The sequence below is a fragment of the Pinus tabuliformis genome, chromosome 6 (assembly GCF_031772625.1).
Source record: "Pinus tabuliformis cultivar Carrire ecotype Pingquan chromosome 6, CPIR1, whole genome shotgun sequence".
Taxonomy (NCBI): domain Eukaryota; kingdom Viridiplantae; phylum Streptophyta; class Pinopsida; order Pinales; family Pinaceae; genus Pinus; species Pinus tabuliformis.
In genome coordinates, this window is record NC_142292.1 from 997,554,906 (window position 1) to 997,574,978 (window position 20,073).

Consider the following 20,073-nt stretch of genomic DNA (forward strand, 5'->3'; position numbering starts at 1 on the left):
CATTCCTAGCTAGCCATTTGGCCCAAGAGACCACACAAGGTGGTGCCCTAACAGACTTGTCTTCCATCCAATGTTTCAAGCAATCCTCAACATTATTTCCTTGCCAGTGACCTAGACCTCTGTTCAGAGTCAAAGAATCAGCCTGTACTTCTCTTGAGAAGGGACAGTGAATAAGCAAATGGCTGATGGTTTCAGACTCAACTTTCATCTTCAGTTTTACTCAGAGTGCGTCTATTAGGGCCATGCCAAGTTCGTTTTTTCAAGACCCCCCAAGTCAGGTTCTTATTCACAAGGGCTAGTCACATGAAAAGATGATTCTTCCATGGAAATTTAATAGATTTCCACCATCATAAATACCCACCCAGACCTCCCATAGGAAACATAGATTTCTGTCCCAAGTGTTCCAACATCCGTGTATCACCCTGAACACTGTTTTGGACCAGATTAACATATCCTCTTTATCTCTTAACCTGATGGAACTCTGTTGTAGTCTCTAAATATAGGAATTCCACCTTAGAGCCCTTATCATGTATTCAAAGGATAACTTTTCATTGATATGTTCAATGATTTCACTTTCTTCGAGGACTATGTCTATCCTCTTTTTCCATGCAAGGAATTTCGATTACCCAACCAACTTATAGATCTCCTTGCAAAACAAAGTCATTTTACCAAATTTGATTATAGAACGAAAGATACTTACTTGACAAATGAAGATGAAATCTTGATGACATTGATGGTGGTTGAAGAAGATGTATTAGTGCTCCTTCTGGATGATCTTCTTCCAAATGAAAATCCCTTCTTCAAGGAAAGGAGATTGCTTCTTTTATGATGACAACGCCTTTAGATCTAGCTCTCTTTGTTGATGGTGATTGATGAGGAAGTTTTGATGCTTCCTCGAATGATCTTCTTCAAGGATAAGGAGGGGATCCTTGCTTCAATGAGAGGGAACTTGCCTTATATCTTTTGAAGATAATGACAATTCCTTCTCACTTTCAAGATACTTTGACTTCTAATGACAATGCCTTCTCACCTTAAAGATACTTCGACTTCTCGGTGGTGAATGAGTGCAGATCAGAAATTCTTCTAGGGTTTCCAAGATGATGTGATCTTAGTCCTAGAAATTTTTCTCTTGGATGTCTATACTTTCGGTTGCCTTAGGCATTGTACATCTCTTCATCTTGATGAGGGTCTTTGTGGTCTTTTGCTATGGACTCAAGATCCAACACTCTTGTTGGTGTAGACTTTTAGTTGCCTTGATTTGATGATCCCAAGACTCTTTGTGAAGTAGACTTTCTTCTTCAATGTAGATCTCGATTTCACTTTGATATCTTTTAACTTGCTTTGATACCTTCCTTGAAACTCAATCCTTGAGTACCTCTTTAATAAGATGTCCCTCCTTGACGTTGACACCTTAGCTCTAGTTCCATTTTGAGAAATATAGCGTATTAGTATTAGGTGATTTCTCTTTAATTAGTAACTGCTTGTGAGTATCTTTTACTTCATTAGATTAGGATCTTCTCTTTGCTTAAGTTATTAGTGTTCTTCTTCATCAAATAGCTACCAATGCATGAACATAAATAAACAAGAGACACATGATGTAGGCTATGAGCCAAGGCCAAAAACTCCCACTCTTTGAGAGGAATACCCACACAAATTCTTCTTATAGAGATTCCAATTTGACAAATACCAAGACCAAGACCCTTAACCTATTAGCCACTCCAAGACCAAGACACTAGTTCTCTTGATCGTCTTATCTTCTTCTTGACTCTTCTTTCGCTTCGACCTTCTTTACATCAAGACACAGTTATAATTGCGATCTCATCGTTGTCTTCACATCGAGATCTCCTTCCCGTTGTCATATCCTTGAGAACTTGCTTCGGTGATAGTCATCCTTCGAACTGAGATGGATTAATTACTTCTAATTGTGATGGCATTCTTATTGTTGTAGGTATATGGAACCCTTATCACTGTAATATTGTAATCATCAAGACTGAGATGGTTCCTAACCTATAGTCACTATGAGGACCGAATCATATTCCCTGAGATAGTATTGAATCAGAGGCTTCCTTCATGGCACTGAAATGCATGACTGTGATGTAATCTGAACTGTCACATATAATTTTTCACTGCCACTGTAATACGAAATTCAGAGGGATCTGAATTCCCTTGACAACACCCAAACTCTATGTCTGTACCTTTGTCGAAACTCCTTCTGCACTCTCATCTGAATCACAGAGTTGTCCAAATTTTGAATTGTGTCTAATGAAAGTGCCTACACACTAATATATAGTTGTTTTCCCATTAATATAATCTGACCTGTCATTTTGAATAGATGTGACTCCTTATAATGTGAGTCGACATGAGTTTCTTATGCATCTTAAGGCCGACATGAAGAGTAGAACTAGTGCTTGTCGTTGGAGGGCTTCTAGACACCTTTATTGACTCATATGCATTTGACGCATGCTCAAGAAGAGCTCTTCATATGTGACATTAATTCTTTTGACTTTTATGACAAATCCTAAGGCTCTCAATGGGCACCATCTAAATAAAATCTCTTGCTCATGAAACCCATGAAGCAAATATCACAAAAATAATTTTATTTTCTTCTTTTCATCATTTACAAAAAACACAATTACATGTCATCATGAAGACCGAACCTAGTTACACTTTTCAACACCATAGGCATTCCTCTAGGGATGTCACCCCCTGGTTGAGATGTGGTACAACGAGGGAAATGAAGACAATGCAAAACTCTCAAGTTAGCCTCCCCATCCCATAAAGCAATAAAAGGTTAACCAAGTAAACCACTATCAATTTCTTTAATCAAACTTCCTTCTCTACCCAAAAATCCCATGTGAGCTCTTCCCTCCAATGGTTTTTAATGTGTTTAAAAAGTCCAACTATTTTAAATTTAACTCTAGCAAAATTTATCTTGGTTCCTGGGCATTTTATGATCAACTTCTTCAAGGATTATATGGGTGTATCTCCAGTCAGTATGGTTTATACTATTGTACATTAGTCCCTTTCTCTTTCTCTGAATGAATTCATCTTCCTTCTATTGTCTACTATGCTCTCATTGCTTTCTTTTATGGTCTATTAAGTCCCATACTACGGTAGCTCCCTTCTTTCAAGGTAAAACTTTGTTTTTCCCTTCTCTAAAACCTCCAAAAATAACTTCATCTTTTCCTATTTGAATTTCCTCTTTTAGCATGAGTAAAAGACAGCAAGAGAGTCCTAATCCAAGATACCTTAGTTCCAATAATGTGAGGGACAAATTCTTAGAATGTAACAAGTGGTTACTAAATATAGGAGATGCTTAGGTTCACTTCTCCCATCTCAAATTAAATTATAGACTATAAGAGACATAGGTATTTAGCCATATAGGATCCCTTGGATACCCTTACATTTCCTTTCTAATGATATCAAAACCCCTTTAAGTGCTCATTCTCAATCAATTTCCCTTGAGCATTATTAATTTTTTATATACTTTTTAAAATTTCAAACATTGCATGTATGAATAGTCACTAGTCAGACCTTGGCCTTGAGCTCCACAACTAAGAATTTCTATAAGACATTTACATCATTTAAAACATATACATAGTCAACTCCAAGATATTTGAAGGGTCAAAATCGGGACATTACATCCCCTCACCTTGGCCCTAACACCATCCTCTATGTTCTCTTCTTTTTAGTAATACTTTATGTCTTCAATCTTGTGTTGTACTTGTAACATGTTGTCCTCTTTATATTGGTGTAACTCCAAGTCTTTAGCACTCCAACATATGCCTACAACAATCATCAAAGTAAGCACATATATCATACCCATTTATTTGCGGAAAATGTTCCATTCACAAAATTTAAAATTGCATACTTTTCATATGATTAAGCATGCAAATTAGTCTAATGTTTATGAATATCTATCTAGTCCACATGGAAACCATTGGTAAGATTTAACTCATTGTCTTATTTAATACATTGAATATATGTAATGCACTCATGATCCTAACTAGCATGTAACATGAATCACTCGCCATAGATTCATTCAAATCACATATTCTTTGTAGTCACTCGCCCTTCCAAGCTCATGCATTCCCTTCTCTAGTAAACAGTCCCTTGGGAAATTTATCACTTTCCAGGGTTTTCTTCTACAAGAAGTGAACATACCTATAAATTCTTTACCAATGGGGTCTCCCACTGGCAACCTCAAATATAGCATAGCTCATCGTGATCAAGACATGTCACAAGGCTCTAGTGTCACCATAGTAGCATTCTTCCTATGCTTTCTAGCTTACAACCATCATCTATTCTTACTAGATTGATCCATCATCTCACTACCATATCCAAGAGAATTATACTTGATTGATCCATCATCTCACTACCATATCCAAGAGAATTCTACTTGCAATTATGTCTTTCTAGATATAACTTAATTTAGCTAAGGAAACTGTGAGTAATTATCTATAAATCTTTCATTGCAATATACGAACAACACTCAAATTAATTTCAGAATTATCATACATTAATAATCAATCATTTTGATTATCAATAATTTAAATGCAATGAAACATTATTCATCATGCATGCATCATTCATTCACTACACCCTCACATTGGTTCAATTATGCCATTATGCGAATTCATGTGTTTACCATAGACATGCCCCATATATAGAAACAATTATGCACTCACTATACAGCTTCATCAACATGACTCTTAAGGCAAAAACATAGATAAAAGCATGAGTACTGCATTCATTAGCTCAAATAGGAATTCTACTAATAATAATTGAAATCATGGGTTACAATATCCCTGTGCATTGATAGGAGTCTCCCCAGTTTTTTTTTTTTTTTTTAATTTAGGAATGAGTCAAGTGTGCTTATGGGCATTGAACAATTATATGGAGTAGGGCCTATAGTTTTATTAACAATTGTTATGGAATGCGTAACCTATTTTGTTTTGAGTTTCTTATGGTTGAAACTGTTATTTTAGGGTTACTAGGAAGGGATAGGGTTTTTTGTGAAGTTTATAACTAAAAATAAGAAAGCACTGGAAATTGTTGATATTTCAAAATATATCTAGAAACAGACTCAGTGGCTTTGGGAAATGGTCTGAAATCGAGGCATTTCCATCCTCTCAGATCATCCCAAAGGCCACTTCTGTCACGAGGAGAGCTTTGAGAAACTGGTAACATGTTCAATACCAATCAGAAAAGGTTTTTTTGAATTTTACATTTGGAGACTTATTATGGTTTGGAAAAATAAAATTATGTACAATATGAAGACTTTACCAAAGGTAATTTTTTCTTGTGGCATGATTGTTATTTCTTTCTACCATCAAATCAGAGTTTCAACGTGTATTATCAATACATTTCATTTTTTAATATCCAAATAATACATGACCTCTTTTGGTTGAAAGGTACCAATCACAAATTGAGCTGAACCCAAGTGTCCAAATTGCAAAAAATGGTACCATTCATGGAAGATGTATATAATTTTATACATCCATGTGACATGACACTAAAATGTATGAAATGGAGCAAATTAATTACCAGTGGAAAACACTTTTCAGGTGGCTTCAGAACTATTTTTCTATTCTCGAAAACCTCTTTAATCAAAACTCGAACGGTGGTAATTTGAATCCATTTGAAATGTAAACACATCCCCAAAAGTTTAAGCACAATACAAATAATAATTACTTTGGAAAAACTAGAGTAAAAAAAAGTGTCTTTGGAAGCATAGATCTCATAAGAAAATATTGAGAGATAAAACAAAATCCATGACATGAAATAACAGACAGTTGCATGACAGCGTTAGATCTCAACTATATTTATCATTTAACAGTGTCAACACCATCTAGGACATCCTGCTTGGCAAATAGAAGAAACTTTATAAACAGAGTGATATATATTATAAACCGAAAGCTAGAGCTAAGAGAATTATGTATATATTGTCTGTGTGTTTACTTCAAAATATCTACAGAGAAGAACCTTAATCAAGTACATATATCAATTCCCAAACTAAAACAATAACTCTGATGTCTACTGGCTCGATGGAGAAAAATAAAACAGGGTTACACATTAAGTCAACCGAACACCAAAGCTGTACGGGAAAACAGCACTAGTAGATCCTCACTCAGTGCTAATAGTTAGGAAGATGGTGTCGATTTTAGTTTATATGGCACCTCAATTTATGTTCGTCCAAAAATGAGTTAGAAATCATATATGACTTCCTTAAACTATCCAAAAGGATATACGAATTTTTATTCTTACACTTCATCTTCATGAAGCAACATATTTGGAATACCCTTGTTTACTGGAAATCGTCTACCAGTTTCAGGGCAAATTAGGGCACCTTCTTCTAGGTGCAATTCTAAAAGAGCATGATGAAACCTGTGCAAGAAATCATCATTTTCTAGCATATTTGCATCTGCTTGTTCTGGGAGATCATTGTCATCCATCTTCTTTGCTGCGTCATGGAGAGCCTTCCATTCGATCTTTGGGAATATATGCTTCAAGAAATCAGGGTTAAAGGGAACCTCCTTTGTGACAAAATTCTCAACTTCCAACTCTAAAGGAAACCCCTTCGTCACTCCCCTAATGTTACAGGATAGCATATTGTGTGTCAAAAGCCTCATCTTCACCAGTTCTGAGAACCAAAAAAAATGCCCAACCAGACTAGCACCTACAGCACCAACGTTATACAGTTAAGCTTTATTAGAAGAAATGAACAGTATGGAGAATATAGATCATAACTCAGCCTAAAAGTCTAAATTTGTCACGATTTGGGAAGCCAGCACAGCGGAATCGCAGAGCAGAGCAGAGCGGGAAGTGAGCTGCAGAGCAGAATCGCGCGCGGGTGACCATTTCGAACTGGCCATAATACTCCCCCGCATGAATTCCAGCTCGTCCCCGATCTGTCAGGGGATGCCAGGCGCTCTAACTGCATTCGGATTTTTTTGTCAGGGAAGCGCAGGGAATGTCAAGACTGTCAGGGGAGGGTGGCAGAGAAAGAGAGTGGTGGAGCTAGGGGATAGTGGTGGAGGATGGAGAGATCGCCGGTGGCCAGAACCAGACGATTTTCCGGCCGGTGCCGGAAAACGGGCCATTCTACAGCCTAGGTAGACTACTCCTCTCATAAGAGTTTTTAAAAATTTTGAATTAATAAAAATGATTAAAATATCAAAATTACAAGTCTTTTTATTTACCAAAATAGAACATTTAATTAGTACAGTAGTCTAGCTGTATTATATTGACCTCTCGTTTTTTATTATTCTAATAGAGTAATTTCTAATATAAAGTATCTCAACAAAAATGTAGGGTCTTTTTGTAGGGTCTTTTTCCACAGAAATTTTCTACGATATTATTTCAAAATTTTATGAATAGTAATATATGGTATAGCATGTATTTGTTAATGTTATTAAAGTATGGATCTTAGGTTGAGTGGTTTGGTGAACAATAAGTTTAATGATATAAGTTTCAAAAGAAATGTTGTCACTAGCCCATTTCAAATGTTTATGAAATAGTTGTATTTAATGTAATAGCGACAAACAATCTTTAAAAGTTACAAACTTCTAATTAACCAAAAAAAAATGTTCCTTGCACTCGCCACAAGGATAGGAATTCCAAATCACGTATGTTGTAAATTTGCCCAGAAAACAATGGAAATTCCGACAAGATTTTTGTAAAATCCTGCGATTTTTTTGGAAATCTGTGGTACAGTTGTCAAGCTTCAAGATTTTGGGCACCCCTCCAGTTTTTGATGGTGTTGAATCCATTTCCACTGTCAAAAGCAATATTCAAGCACTTCTACCATCATATTTTTTAGGGAAAAAAATGGTCGGATTAGGATAGGTTTTGGCTCTCCAGGCAAATTTACTCCCTCAGTAGACAACTTCATTTCAAATCTGAAGCACCTGCCAAATTTGAGGATTTGTGCAGTTCCAATGATTGTTTCAACCATTTTAATACAAAAATGTTGACAAGCAAAAAAAACAATTGGCTATATTTGATGGGCAAATCACCATGTGACAGTCACATGGTGATTTTCCCATTAAATTACATCCCTTCTTACCACTACCACCAAGCTATAGATCAATGTTTTTCATACAGCGAAGAAAACTATCATAACTACCTATATTTGATGAGCAAATAATCCCGTGAAAAGTGATTTACCTATCAAATTCCATCCCTGCTTTCCACTGCCACCAAGCTATACATTAATATATCTCAATATGTTAAATTAATTACTCTACTGATAACTAGACATTATTTATGCTCTAATCTCATGACAACCAATATTTATGAGGCTACAAACGCATTAATGCATGGGGGTTGTATATGCTCACCATTGGATAATGTATTTAAATCCAATGGTGGGCATATACAACCCTGCATTAATGGGCATATAACCTAGTAAATATGCATGGCCTAATCTCACTCAACTGCGCAAATTCATGACAAATCTGGGACAATCATGGAAAATCTAAGAGTGATTATTGATGAGACAAGACCACATAATAAAATTCAGACGCCCAGTGTGATGAGACGTTTAATGACATACATTCGGCATTGGAACGCATGGGTAGGACATCCGGGGAAAATTATTAATTAGTGAGTGAACACCTTATTATGGGAGAGAAAATGAGAGAAAAAAACCTTACAGGCTTTACAGTAAATGTTGAGGCAATCTGAAGAATTTCTTCATCCCAAGGAACCATGCCTTTGCATCTACTGACTTCTTTATCTCTCCATTGAATGTAGGAGGCTTGACTTTCTTGAAATCCTATGGCAAGTACTTACTCCTCCTAGAAGGATGATGACAATGATGATGGTGATAATGTCTTATGGATGTGTAACTAGAATCATGCCCATACATACCAATCGTCTTGTCAGGTGTATCTAGTGATCTTCTGCCTCTGACTGTATCCCCTTTATTCAACCTATATCCAAACCGAGACTTGCTACCATAGGCTACATTAGTTTTCTCTTCCTGCTCTTGATTGATTCTCAATTGTCCTTGTTTTTGAAATTCTGACGAGCTTTAAAGAATTGCCACATTGACTTCAACCTGCTTTTCCTAAGCCCTTGCAAGTCTTTCCTGAGCCTCAACCAACCTGTCATTGTCTTCTTTGCAACTTATGATCTCTTCCCTCAAAATCCTAAATGTATATGTTATACCAGGAGAATACTCGGCTCCTTGATGCCCAACTGATCTATAGGGAGATTCACGGGAGTTGTAGTCTACCATTTTTCTCGTCATCTCTGATTCTCTTATTCATGCAAATATGCCATGTCAGATAAACCAAATAGATAACTAAATCAAAACCATACTTCATTGATGTTCAGCGGAGGTTTATCTCATCTCCAAAATCAGTCCACATCAGCATGATACAAGTATAATCATAATCATATCAATATAACAACATCATGCATGACCATACCAACTATATACCATGACCTCATGCATGATAACCATAACCATGACAACATCGACTTTTTACCCATAGAGAGCACAACCTGCTCTATTACCAACCTGTAACTGCCTCCTCCCACATTTACCCAATTGAGGGTCACTATGATAAGACTCAACCTCCTATATGACCTTAAGGAAATGGAGTCAACAACTTAAGACCTTATTGACTTCCCTCAGGTGTTATAGGACCTCTAGGAGAAACCCAACCCCTTTAAGGTCTAGCCCCTGAGATAACTCTCGTTTTCACTGACCTAAAGCCTCAATTGCTCCCTTTCCAATGCATGCAAGAGATTCTAAGCCTCTGGCCACTTCCATAGGCCTACCTACCGGCGACTTTGGACTTTTTCAATCAGTTCTATGTTAGCGACCTTGAATTCTGAACCACTTTTTCAAGGCCAAGACTCAGGCCTTTGCCCAAAACTCAGTGAAACTTCTATAAATGATGAATGACATAGAAACAAAGCTTATAAATGAAAAATTGAACTAGGACTTGACCTGACCTTTCCCAACTAGGGTTGGAATTTCGTCAAACACATGGTAAACATGCAACCTATAGGTCATGAATGCATATTTGAACATAAGGATATGAAAACTTATCTGAGGTTAAACAAGAAGGAATAATATCTTCTCAAAATAGTTGTCATAACACCAATTGGGTCATGCATTCATTAACCAGACATTCATTAATTGAAATGTGATGAGAGCCATACTTATATCTGTCAAATAACCATGCTTATAACCATCATATAACTAGATAAATAACAATGATAGAACAACCATTAAAGCCACATAATAACAAGTACATTTACTCATCAAAAGCAAGAGAAACTTAGCTATTATTAACCATATGCAAAATCCAACCAAGTCAAGGACTTCCACATACCACTCGACTATAGATTGGGCTGAACCAAATATTTCTTTCAACCAATCACCCCCGTGCCATATTCCAAGCATGAATGTGAGATATCATGGGATAAACCAATCCATAAACAACCAAGGGAATGTAGAGGTTAAACCACATCCACACTCACCATACTGTGATCTCACATAAATCGGTCGTGAGATCACAAAACCAAACCAAGCTTGGATGCTCATAATTCCTTCACCATCCCTTGAGGAAGTTTCCTGTCTCCACCCACCTGTTGAGGGCTTCCCAGAGAAGACCATCTCCATCCCCAACCCTTGGAATTTTCCTAATACCACCTCACTCGAATCCAAAACCATTAGGCAATCCATAGCTCAACTGAGAAAGAATCCCATCACACCATGACTATCTAGAAATGGAAAGGCTAAGCAAAACCACTGTCAAAACCCGACAAAATACATTCTACCAACAACAATGAAACCAAATACACACAACACATACCATGCATGTCAAAACCTTCTAGGAAATCATACATGCAACCTGTTACTTGCAATTATTCCTACTGAAGTTATTTGATCCAACCTTTCCTTGCTTGATCCTTGCCTTCCTTTTCATTCCTTGTCCTTCCTTTTCTTGCTTACTTTCCTTCTCCTCTTGGTGCTCTTCTCCTCTCTGAAAATCAACTCCAAAACTTAATTGACAAAAGGCTACAAATTGATGCTCTCATGTTCTTTTGTTACTAATGCCTCTAATTTCTTAATTTTCCCTTATTTTCCCTCAATTTCCTCCTCACATGTAACCTGTGACCTTTCACCTCCCCTTTCTCCTATTTTCCTTTATTTTCACAAATAAAATGCCAATAATACCTTTTTTCCTTTTCAAAGTCTTTGTCATTGCCTTTTCCAATTTGCCTTTAGCCATAATACACAACAAGTGATGCCCACTAGGATATTTTTCCCAACATTATGCTTGGAATAAGTGTCCCTTGACCTTGGTATTATTTTTCCTTTATTAACTTTATTACATAAAATTTTAACCTCGATGCTATTATAGTACCAGACAAAAGGCTTAAAAGAGGGCCACATTTTACCCTAGCAATTACCATGTTGTTGGTATGGAATTCAATTGTGGGATCTTGTGCTTTTGATATTATTCTTGTTAGGTCACCTAGTTGGTGTGATAACCATTGTTTAAAGTTTGAAGTCATGTCTAGATGCTAGCTTAATGGCTTTGTCTATCAGTGGGGTGATCTAAGGAGGGATTTTCCCTCTGAAGCCTTTTCCAAATCTAATTGCTACAACCTTGTAAATGAGTCTTGGGTCATTAGTTGGTTAGAACGAGGGCCTATAATCCCTAATGTAGTAAGCAAAAATTGGTTTAGAGATTGGGCTTTTGATCTCACCAACAATGATCACGGCGCAAGAGTATTTTTCTCACGGGCTTGGGAGAGAGATTCCCTTTAACTCAGTCGTCTTGAGGATTTTATTTAGGAACTGTATTGTGGCGTTTTGGTTCTTTCGTATTTTGTGTGCTGTGAATTCTCTTTGGTAGGTGTTGGGAAAAGGGCTTGGTTGTGGGGCACCAAGCACAATATGCATTGGAAGTCCAAGGGTATTCTTATATGGGATTCTAGTTGTTGGATATCTACTCACAATATAGTATGTTTTAGTAACAAAATTCATTCTTGCTGGCAAGTTAGTATGTAGAGGTAGAGAATGAGAAGTCGGAGAGGAGCGGGGGTGGTCAAGGCCCTCAAGACCAAAATCATGATCAACAATAAGATCAAGAGGCAACATATTCTTTCCATTCATTTATCCTTGAAGATATGCAAAACGATTTGCATCATTTAGAAGCTATGACTGCCAAATATTAGCATGCATTGTTAGACTATGAACTCTTGGAGGAAATTGGGCAATTAAACGAAGATCTGAGGCGCAGTAGGGGCTGCTCGAAGTAATACCTTCAAGCCCTCTTTATGTATTGGAAAATCAAGACCTTGACGGGAAGAATTTTAATGGAATGTCAAGTAGATCAGTATAGCACTTTCGCTCATTTCGCTGATGTGAAATGTGAACAAGGAAATACGTGCTTCCACATGGAGTGGATGGACACCCAACTTGCTAAGATCGAGTATCACATCACATGCATTTCAAATTCATCAACCCCTCCAGGTTCCAATGCTTAAGATCCTGAACGAATTAAATCCTTTGATTAATTGTGGCTTTGTGGTTTATGATAGTTGTTTTTGTTATGATAGGCTCATAGAATCTTTAGTTGTGATGTTGGAACCATAATACTTTCAGTTTTGGTCTTGTTACTGTATTTCCAGATGATTAACTGTACTTAGTTTCCCATTGGATAGGTTGAGACCATTTTCCATAAAGATGGATGGAAATAAATGAATGAACCATTACTGATGTTTGATTAATATAAAAAGACACACCGCAACTTACCAAAGAAAATCTATTAATTAATTATAAGAAAAATCTAATTTATATATAATCTGAAAATATATTTAAAAGATTTTTTTTTACATTTTTGTAATATTTCACAAAAGTATCCCTTAAATTTTTTTGTGCTAATGCAGGTTATTCTTATAATAAGTTAAAAGATATGAAATATTGATATAAAATATTAATACGTAATACATAGAAAGATTAATTATATATATATATATAATTCCGAGAATTTGCAACTTTTGCATTTATTTAATATTTCAAAGGAGTTATATTTTGAATATTTTTGTGGTTAATGCAAATAATCTAGTTATATAATGTATGTAGTTTAGGATCACATAGTTATTTTTTTTTATTTATAAATATTTTGAAGCTTTCAAAATAGAAAAATGGAATCATTTAGAGTAAGAAAAGAATCTATTCATTGTTATGAAAAAAATTATACTAAATTTATATATAATTTCAATATATATATAATTTTAAAATATATTTAAAATTTTTGAGAAATTTACAATTTTTACAACATTTCACAAAATATATTTTGAATATTTTTTATAAAATATTAATGTTATAGATAGAGGGTTTCAAAAAAGTGGTGTATAATTTCAAAATATATTTAGAGAATTTAGAAAATTTGCCACTTTTATTTTTGCAATATTTCATAAAAGTATACTAGGAATATTTTTGTGGTAAATGCAAATCATTCTGGTCAATAAATTAATATATAAAAAAAGAGATAAAGATAAAGATAATGTTTTCTTTTTTTGTAATAACTGTAATTTAGGGTCACATTGTTATTATTTTCTTTGAACTTGATGAAAATTTCAGAATAGGAGAATTGAGATATTTAGGATAAAAAATGATTCTATTAATTGTTTAAAGGAAAAATAAAATAAAGTTTGTGTATAATGTTAAAATATTTCTAAAGAAATTGGGGTATTTGAAACTTTTACATTTATAGAAATATTTCGAAAAAATGCATTGTAACTTTTTTTTTTTTTTTTTTTTTTTTTTTTTTTTTGACTAAAACAAGTCATTGTGATCAATATGTTCAAAGATAAATGATAAAATATTAGTGTTAAGTAGTAATTATAATCAATGAGTTCAAAAATACATGATAAAATATTAGTGTTGTATAGTTATAGTACTCTCTATGTAGGGAGGGGTTAAAAAATATAAGATATTGATGTTATATTTTTTTTGGCAAGGTTATAATTTATATCATATTTATGTTAGACAAAGTGCTATATAACAAATAAGGTGTTTTTTTTATGTAGTATTTAATTAGATATTATATTGTTTGGTATATAAGATTTATAATACTATATTGTTTGGTATATAAGATTTTTTTTAATATTTTGATATGATAATTTTTACTAAAAATGAGGGTGTGGTGATGTGAATATATAAATTTTTGGTGTGTAAAATGGCGATGAAAATAAATTATTTTAATATATTTTAATTATGATTAAACAAATAAAAAAATATATAGTTAGTTCATAGGGTGTCAAATAGATGGTGATAGGGTGTTTTATTAAGGCATTTTGTATTACCAGTTCGAAATTTTGTGGGAAAAATCTAGTCATGCTAAGGTCTAGTGTAGCCTGTGGCCCAGGCCGAGTGTGATCGCCACTATGTGATTTTCACTACTTAAATACCCCAAAGTAAAAACTACTCAAACCACAAATTAAACATGTTAGTCATCTTAAAACTCACATAACATAATGAACAAAAAAAATATATAATAAACATTACAATTCCTTAATTATATTATATTTTATTTTTTTAAATAAAAAATAAACTAAATACATAAATTAATTTAAAACAACAAGTATATTACCCATCATTCATAAATTAATTTAAAACAACAAGTATATTACCGACCATTCATTCATTTATAGTGTGGAACAATAATATTAGAAAAACAATTACATTATAAGCTATACAACTCAGTCGAGACTTCTTTTTCTCCCATCAAGGCGAAAAACAAGTCTTTCTGCAATGCTCTGCATACGCTCTGTAACTATTTAATAGAAGGTTCCCTATTTTTCCTGTGGAAAAAAAATAAGCTATACAACTCATAGAAGAAAAATCCATTAATGAATGTGATATAACCTTGTAGGAGTATATAAGTGGCAATACGGACGTTAAAAAGTAGCTCATAGTGAGCATATCAGAGAGCACCAAAATCATAGTCTATCCGAAAATGGCTTTAAGGGTTTATTTTCATTAATTTTTTTGAGATGGTTCCAAAAATATTACGAAATGGAAAATCCCTTTTTAAGTAGTGTTTTTGGACCTATGAAGTTGGGGTTGCCACTCTTTCGTAGAGTTTATTGACTTCTCATTGGTAGTTAGAACTCTTGGAATTTTATATTTGTTTTTATCTTTTCCTTTCATATTTCGTCAATTATACATAATATAATGATAAATAATATACATGTCTTTCATCATTTTCTTTAAAGGATGTGTTCTATACTTTGAGGTGAGAAGAAAATTCTATACAATTGTAGAGAAAATATTTAGCTTGGTTTATATATTGTTGTATTTTAGGATAATAGGTTCATATTTTAGGTTAAATTGATGAAAAAGAGACTTAATGAAATACTATTTTTGGAAAGTATTGTTATATACTATCCTTGGTAGACATTGTTATGTGTTTCTTTAATGTTGTCTTAGTGATTCTCCAAGCCATTCCTATAGAGATTCCTTTAGGATTTAAAGTCACTTCTGATTTTACAAAAAACTATTTTGTTGGTCTAGATTGGTCTAGATGTCCAACTTTTTGCAATTTGCATTTTTCAATAAATTTCTTAGCAATAGTATGGACTTGTGTGTAGTATGATTTTTTTTTCAACTTTTCGCCAACTTTCCAGTAGTTGGTGAGTGTTGCATAATTTAGTTGATTTTCCTTTCTAGTTATTCTTAGAAGGTCTTAGGTGCATTTGGTTTTTTCTTTGGCCACATTTTTAAAAGTAACCATGTTTGCACAAATTTTCCATAGCTCTACATTTTTGTTTTGATAGTGTGATAGGTCTTGAAATTATCTCAAATTGGTGTACAACTATGTCAATATGGTCCCTATCTCCTCTCTTACATGACATAGGCCCTAAACTTGATGGTACTTGTTCTGCCTGTGTTGTAATCCTTGACCTCTTTCTATAGGTATCAGATCTTGAATTTATATTCCTTTGTTTCCCTAGTCCTAATTATGATGCTTTTCTAGGGAATTTTAAGTAAAAGTCACTATTGATGAGGCTAATGCTATGAGATCTTTATTGGTGTCCATAACCATTGGTGATTTTGTATTTACTTCAAGCATTGGAACACATGGAATAATACATATCTTGTGAGATTTATTTTCATCCTTTTCTTTAGTATTATCAAATGTAAATGAGTCTAGAGTGACTACCCTTTCATATTTGGAACAAGTGTACTCACCCAATACCATTCCCTTTGAGGAAAATGTCATTTGGTGAAAGTTGGTGCCAAAAGTGGATTCAAGAGATTTGATGCCCATAATAGTGATACCTTGTGCTTTTCCTTGAGATTTCTTATATTATTCTTTCCTTTTTCGCCTCTCTTCTTCTTCTCACTTCCAATTTTTTATTGATCCCTTTTTATTTTTGTTTGTCCTTATTCTGCATGCTCTTTTTGTTTGTTTGTCTCTATAGTTGTCTTTGCTACATTTTTTTTTCATTGAAGTATCAATGCTTTAACATCCTTCTCAAATGCTACCTTAGTTATAATTTATTTCTCTATCTTTCTTTTTTTCATTGGTTTTTATTTGGTTGAGATTTACCTCTAATCCTATAAAGGGTTATTTCATAGTTAATAGATTTATATATTGGCTCATCCTTCAATACTTCAATTTCATAAGGCCATCTATATTTGCATGCATGGTAGTGTTGATTCACAATTTTAAGGAGGTAACTTTTGTGGAATCTTTTATCCTAAAAATGGAAGGTCATGAATTATGGTCTGTTTGTCAGAATTGCGACGTATCTTGTGCTTGCCTTATTCGTCAGACATGTGACATATCTTTTGGTTGCCATGCCTTTTAGAATTTTGACATACACCGCATGGGACGTGTGAACACAACATGGCAAACTTGTGACGTCTAGTTTGTCAGATGTGTGACCATAAGGAAATGAACTTAGGACATCCGGTTTGTTGGACATGCAACCTCTTTCTGATGAAATTCGAATGTCATGTATGTTGTATGTGTGATAAAGAGTCAATGATACTATCATCAGACTAAGGATGAGATTTAGGCCACAAGTGAGATGAACATTGTATTGTCTAAATTCATTGAATATACGATGCAAATATGTAATTGTCACTACTATGATGAAATTAATGTGACAAATATTCCCTTTCCTATGCGTCGGAAGTGTTGTCAAAAAATTATTTAAACACTATTAGAAAAAATACTAACATCTAAACACCATAAAAAGGAATGCCATAATGTTAATATATCATATACTAATTAAGATATATTTATTTTTCTACCTAATTTCCAATATAATTATATATATAATTATATATATATATATATATATATATATATATAACAAATCTAAGTTACTCTTAAAAGTTACAAACATGACGTCCATCCTTCATGAGAGTTTAAAGGGGAATAATAAATTGAAAATTTTACATTATATCCTTTCTTCATATTCTTTGCAAGTTTAAAATGAAATAACAAATTGAATATTTTTTTAGAATAATAAATTGTCCTTTTTTTTTTAATAATAAACATTAGACCGCGGTAAGAAAAAATAAAAATTAAAAAAATTAGATAATAGAATCATGTCAACCTTTCAACATGATGTAACACTATGTAAACCTATATAAAAGAGTGAAAAAGGGAAAAGTTCAAAACACCTAAAAACTTATTTGTGTAAAAATAAAAAATAAAATATATTAGTTATTTGGAAAATGCAATACCCATACTATTTCAATGAATTTTGGGAGAAATTTTTGGAAATCCCGGTGCCCCAAGGGTTCTTGATGGTCTGTATCCATTTCCACCATAAAAAGAAAAAAAAAAAAAAAATTGATGGGAAATCTTCCCCAGGTTAGACAATGCCTTTTGAAATTGGGATTCTGGAATTTTAATTGAAGTATCAATAATATAAATATTAGGTGGATGGTAGAGATTTAACCTCCATAAGATCAAATGTTGAGATTTGTTTTAAAAGTAGTTATGCCCTTTTAATTAAATTGACTAATTAAAAAAAAGTCATAGTAAAGTGCCATATAAAATAAATTATGAGTTTTTGGGCATGTGGTATTGATAAGCCATGGTATTGGCTCATAGTACTGTCACAAAGAGGTGGAGTGCACTTTCATATTAAGACTTTGCTTATTTTTGTTACATGTTTTTTTAGATGTATACATCTTTAACTCATATATTAATTCTTTTTATAATTAATAATAATAATTTAAAAATGAAATTATAATTTAATTAATTTTTATAATATTGTTTAAACTTCAACATTTTAGCTGTTTATATTTGCCATAGGCATGGTATAACACATTCAATTTTGCCTTTGATTGGGTATTAGTTTGTCTTTGACCAAAAAGTATGATGTTTATCCATAGTTTAACATTAAAAATTCAATTTTTTTTATTTATTATTATTATTAAAATTTATTTTTTGTACGGTGATTGTTTAGTGACTTCCATTTATATTAGTTATTAATTTTATGTTTTTAGTTTTATTTATTTTTTATTAAACTTTTTGATCTTTTCCTTTTTCTTTTTTCTATTATTTCTATTTTCATAAATTATAATTTTTTCACAATATTTTCAATTTAAGGTGACTTATTATTATGTTAAAAACATATTTCAATAAATTTAATTATAGACAAATATATATAAACATAAAACACACATACATATAGATATATGTATGTTAATATAAATAATATTAGTTAATCATATTTCTTAATTTTTGGTGATGACATTCAATAATACAATATTTTATTAGTTGTTTTATTTTTGTGATGAAATCTTTGTCTTTGTTATTTTTTTGTTTCATTAAGTTATATTTAAGCTAAACAGAGGTACTAGCTACTATGTAACCCTTGTTAAATAATTGTTATTAATTCTTTTTATAATAAATAATAATAATTTAAAATAAATTTATAATTTAATTAATTTTTATAATTGTTTAATCTTATATATTTAAGCTATATTATAAAATAAATACTTTAATGTTTCTATTAATATTAATAAATATTTATCAATCATTTAATTTATATAATAATTTTAATATATAAATATTTCAAAAAAAATTAAAACAAATAAATATTTTTTTTAATAATAATGAACTAAACCACATCCATTTTCAATTTTACATACTCTGAAAATTGAAATTGACTTACAAAACTTCAATAGATAACTCCCACCATCTCTTATATTAAGCATATGTATTACTTATATACTGATTTTTTTTATAGTAATAGAAATTATCAGCGTTTTTAAACTCCCACCATCTTTTTCAGAAATTGAGTTGTAAAACTTCAATAGATAACTCCCACCATCTCTTATATTAAGCATATGTATTACTTATATACTGATTTTTTTTATAGTAATAGAAATTATTAGCGTTTTTAAACTCCCACCATCTCACCAAATTTTCATTCCCACACTGCACTTTCCTTTTCTTACCAAACTGCTAGAGTAGTTTATATGTTTCGGAAAATTTTAATCCCACGCCGCACTTTCCTTTTCTTACCAAACCGCTAGAGTAGTTTATATGTTTCGGGGAGTCAATCTAGTTAACTCGTTCAATTATGTTTTCATAATGTGATAAATAATTTATGTACTGCACTATGTTATCCTTGGTGGTTATTTACAAATTAAGAATTTCCATAATATAGGGGAGCGCGGCAGCTGAGTGGTGGAGTGCAAGGAAACACACCCAACCAAAGAACGCGAGGGAGGTAGGACCTATAAGCTTAGCACAAGTGTAACAGAAGCCAATGCATGTTGGCTTCTTGCTGCTACGCATGTTTCTTCCAGGACCCGTTGCACTAGCATTCTCGTGACAATTGGCCTCTGTCTAACGCTAACCATGACCTCTGCCGGCTCATAATCTTGCTTCATATTTTCATGGATGGCATATTGGTAAGCCTTTCGACGCCCTGAATCACTACAATTGCTCTGTGTTGGAAGAGGACCACTTTGGTTCTTCCTTTCTAAGCTCTGGGCCTCGTTTCTTCTTTGACCGTGACTCAAATTTGCATTTCGCTCTTGCACTCTCCCCTCAGCTC

At 33.1% G+C, this 20,073-nt stretch overlaps 2 protein-coding genes across 2 annotated transcripts in view; one reads left to right on the forward strand and one right to left on the reverse strand.

Annotated features, from left to right (window-relative positions):
• Positions 1 to 20,073, forward strand: part of LOC149262355 (non-specific lipid-transfer protein-like) — a 262,216-nt gene that overhangs the window by 203,130 nt on the left and 39,013 nt on the right. The window lies entirely within an intron of this gene.
• On the reverse strand, positions 5,921 to 6,665 carry LOC149262357 (multifunctional methyltransferase subunit TRM112 homolog A-like). The gene has a single exon (XM_089384192.1). The coding sequence runs from the start codon at positions 6,630 to 6,632 to the stop codon at positions 6,264 to 6,266; it is 369 nt and encodes a 122-aa protein (XP_089240318.1). The 5' UTR covers positions 6,633 to 6,665; the 3' UTR covers positions 5,921 to 6,263.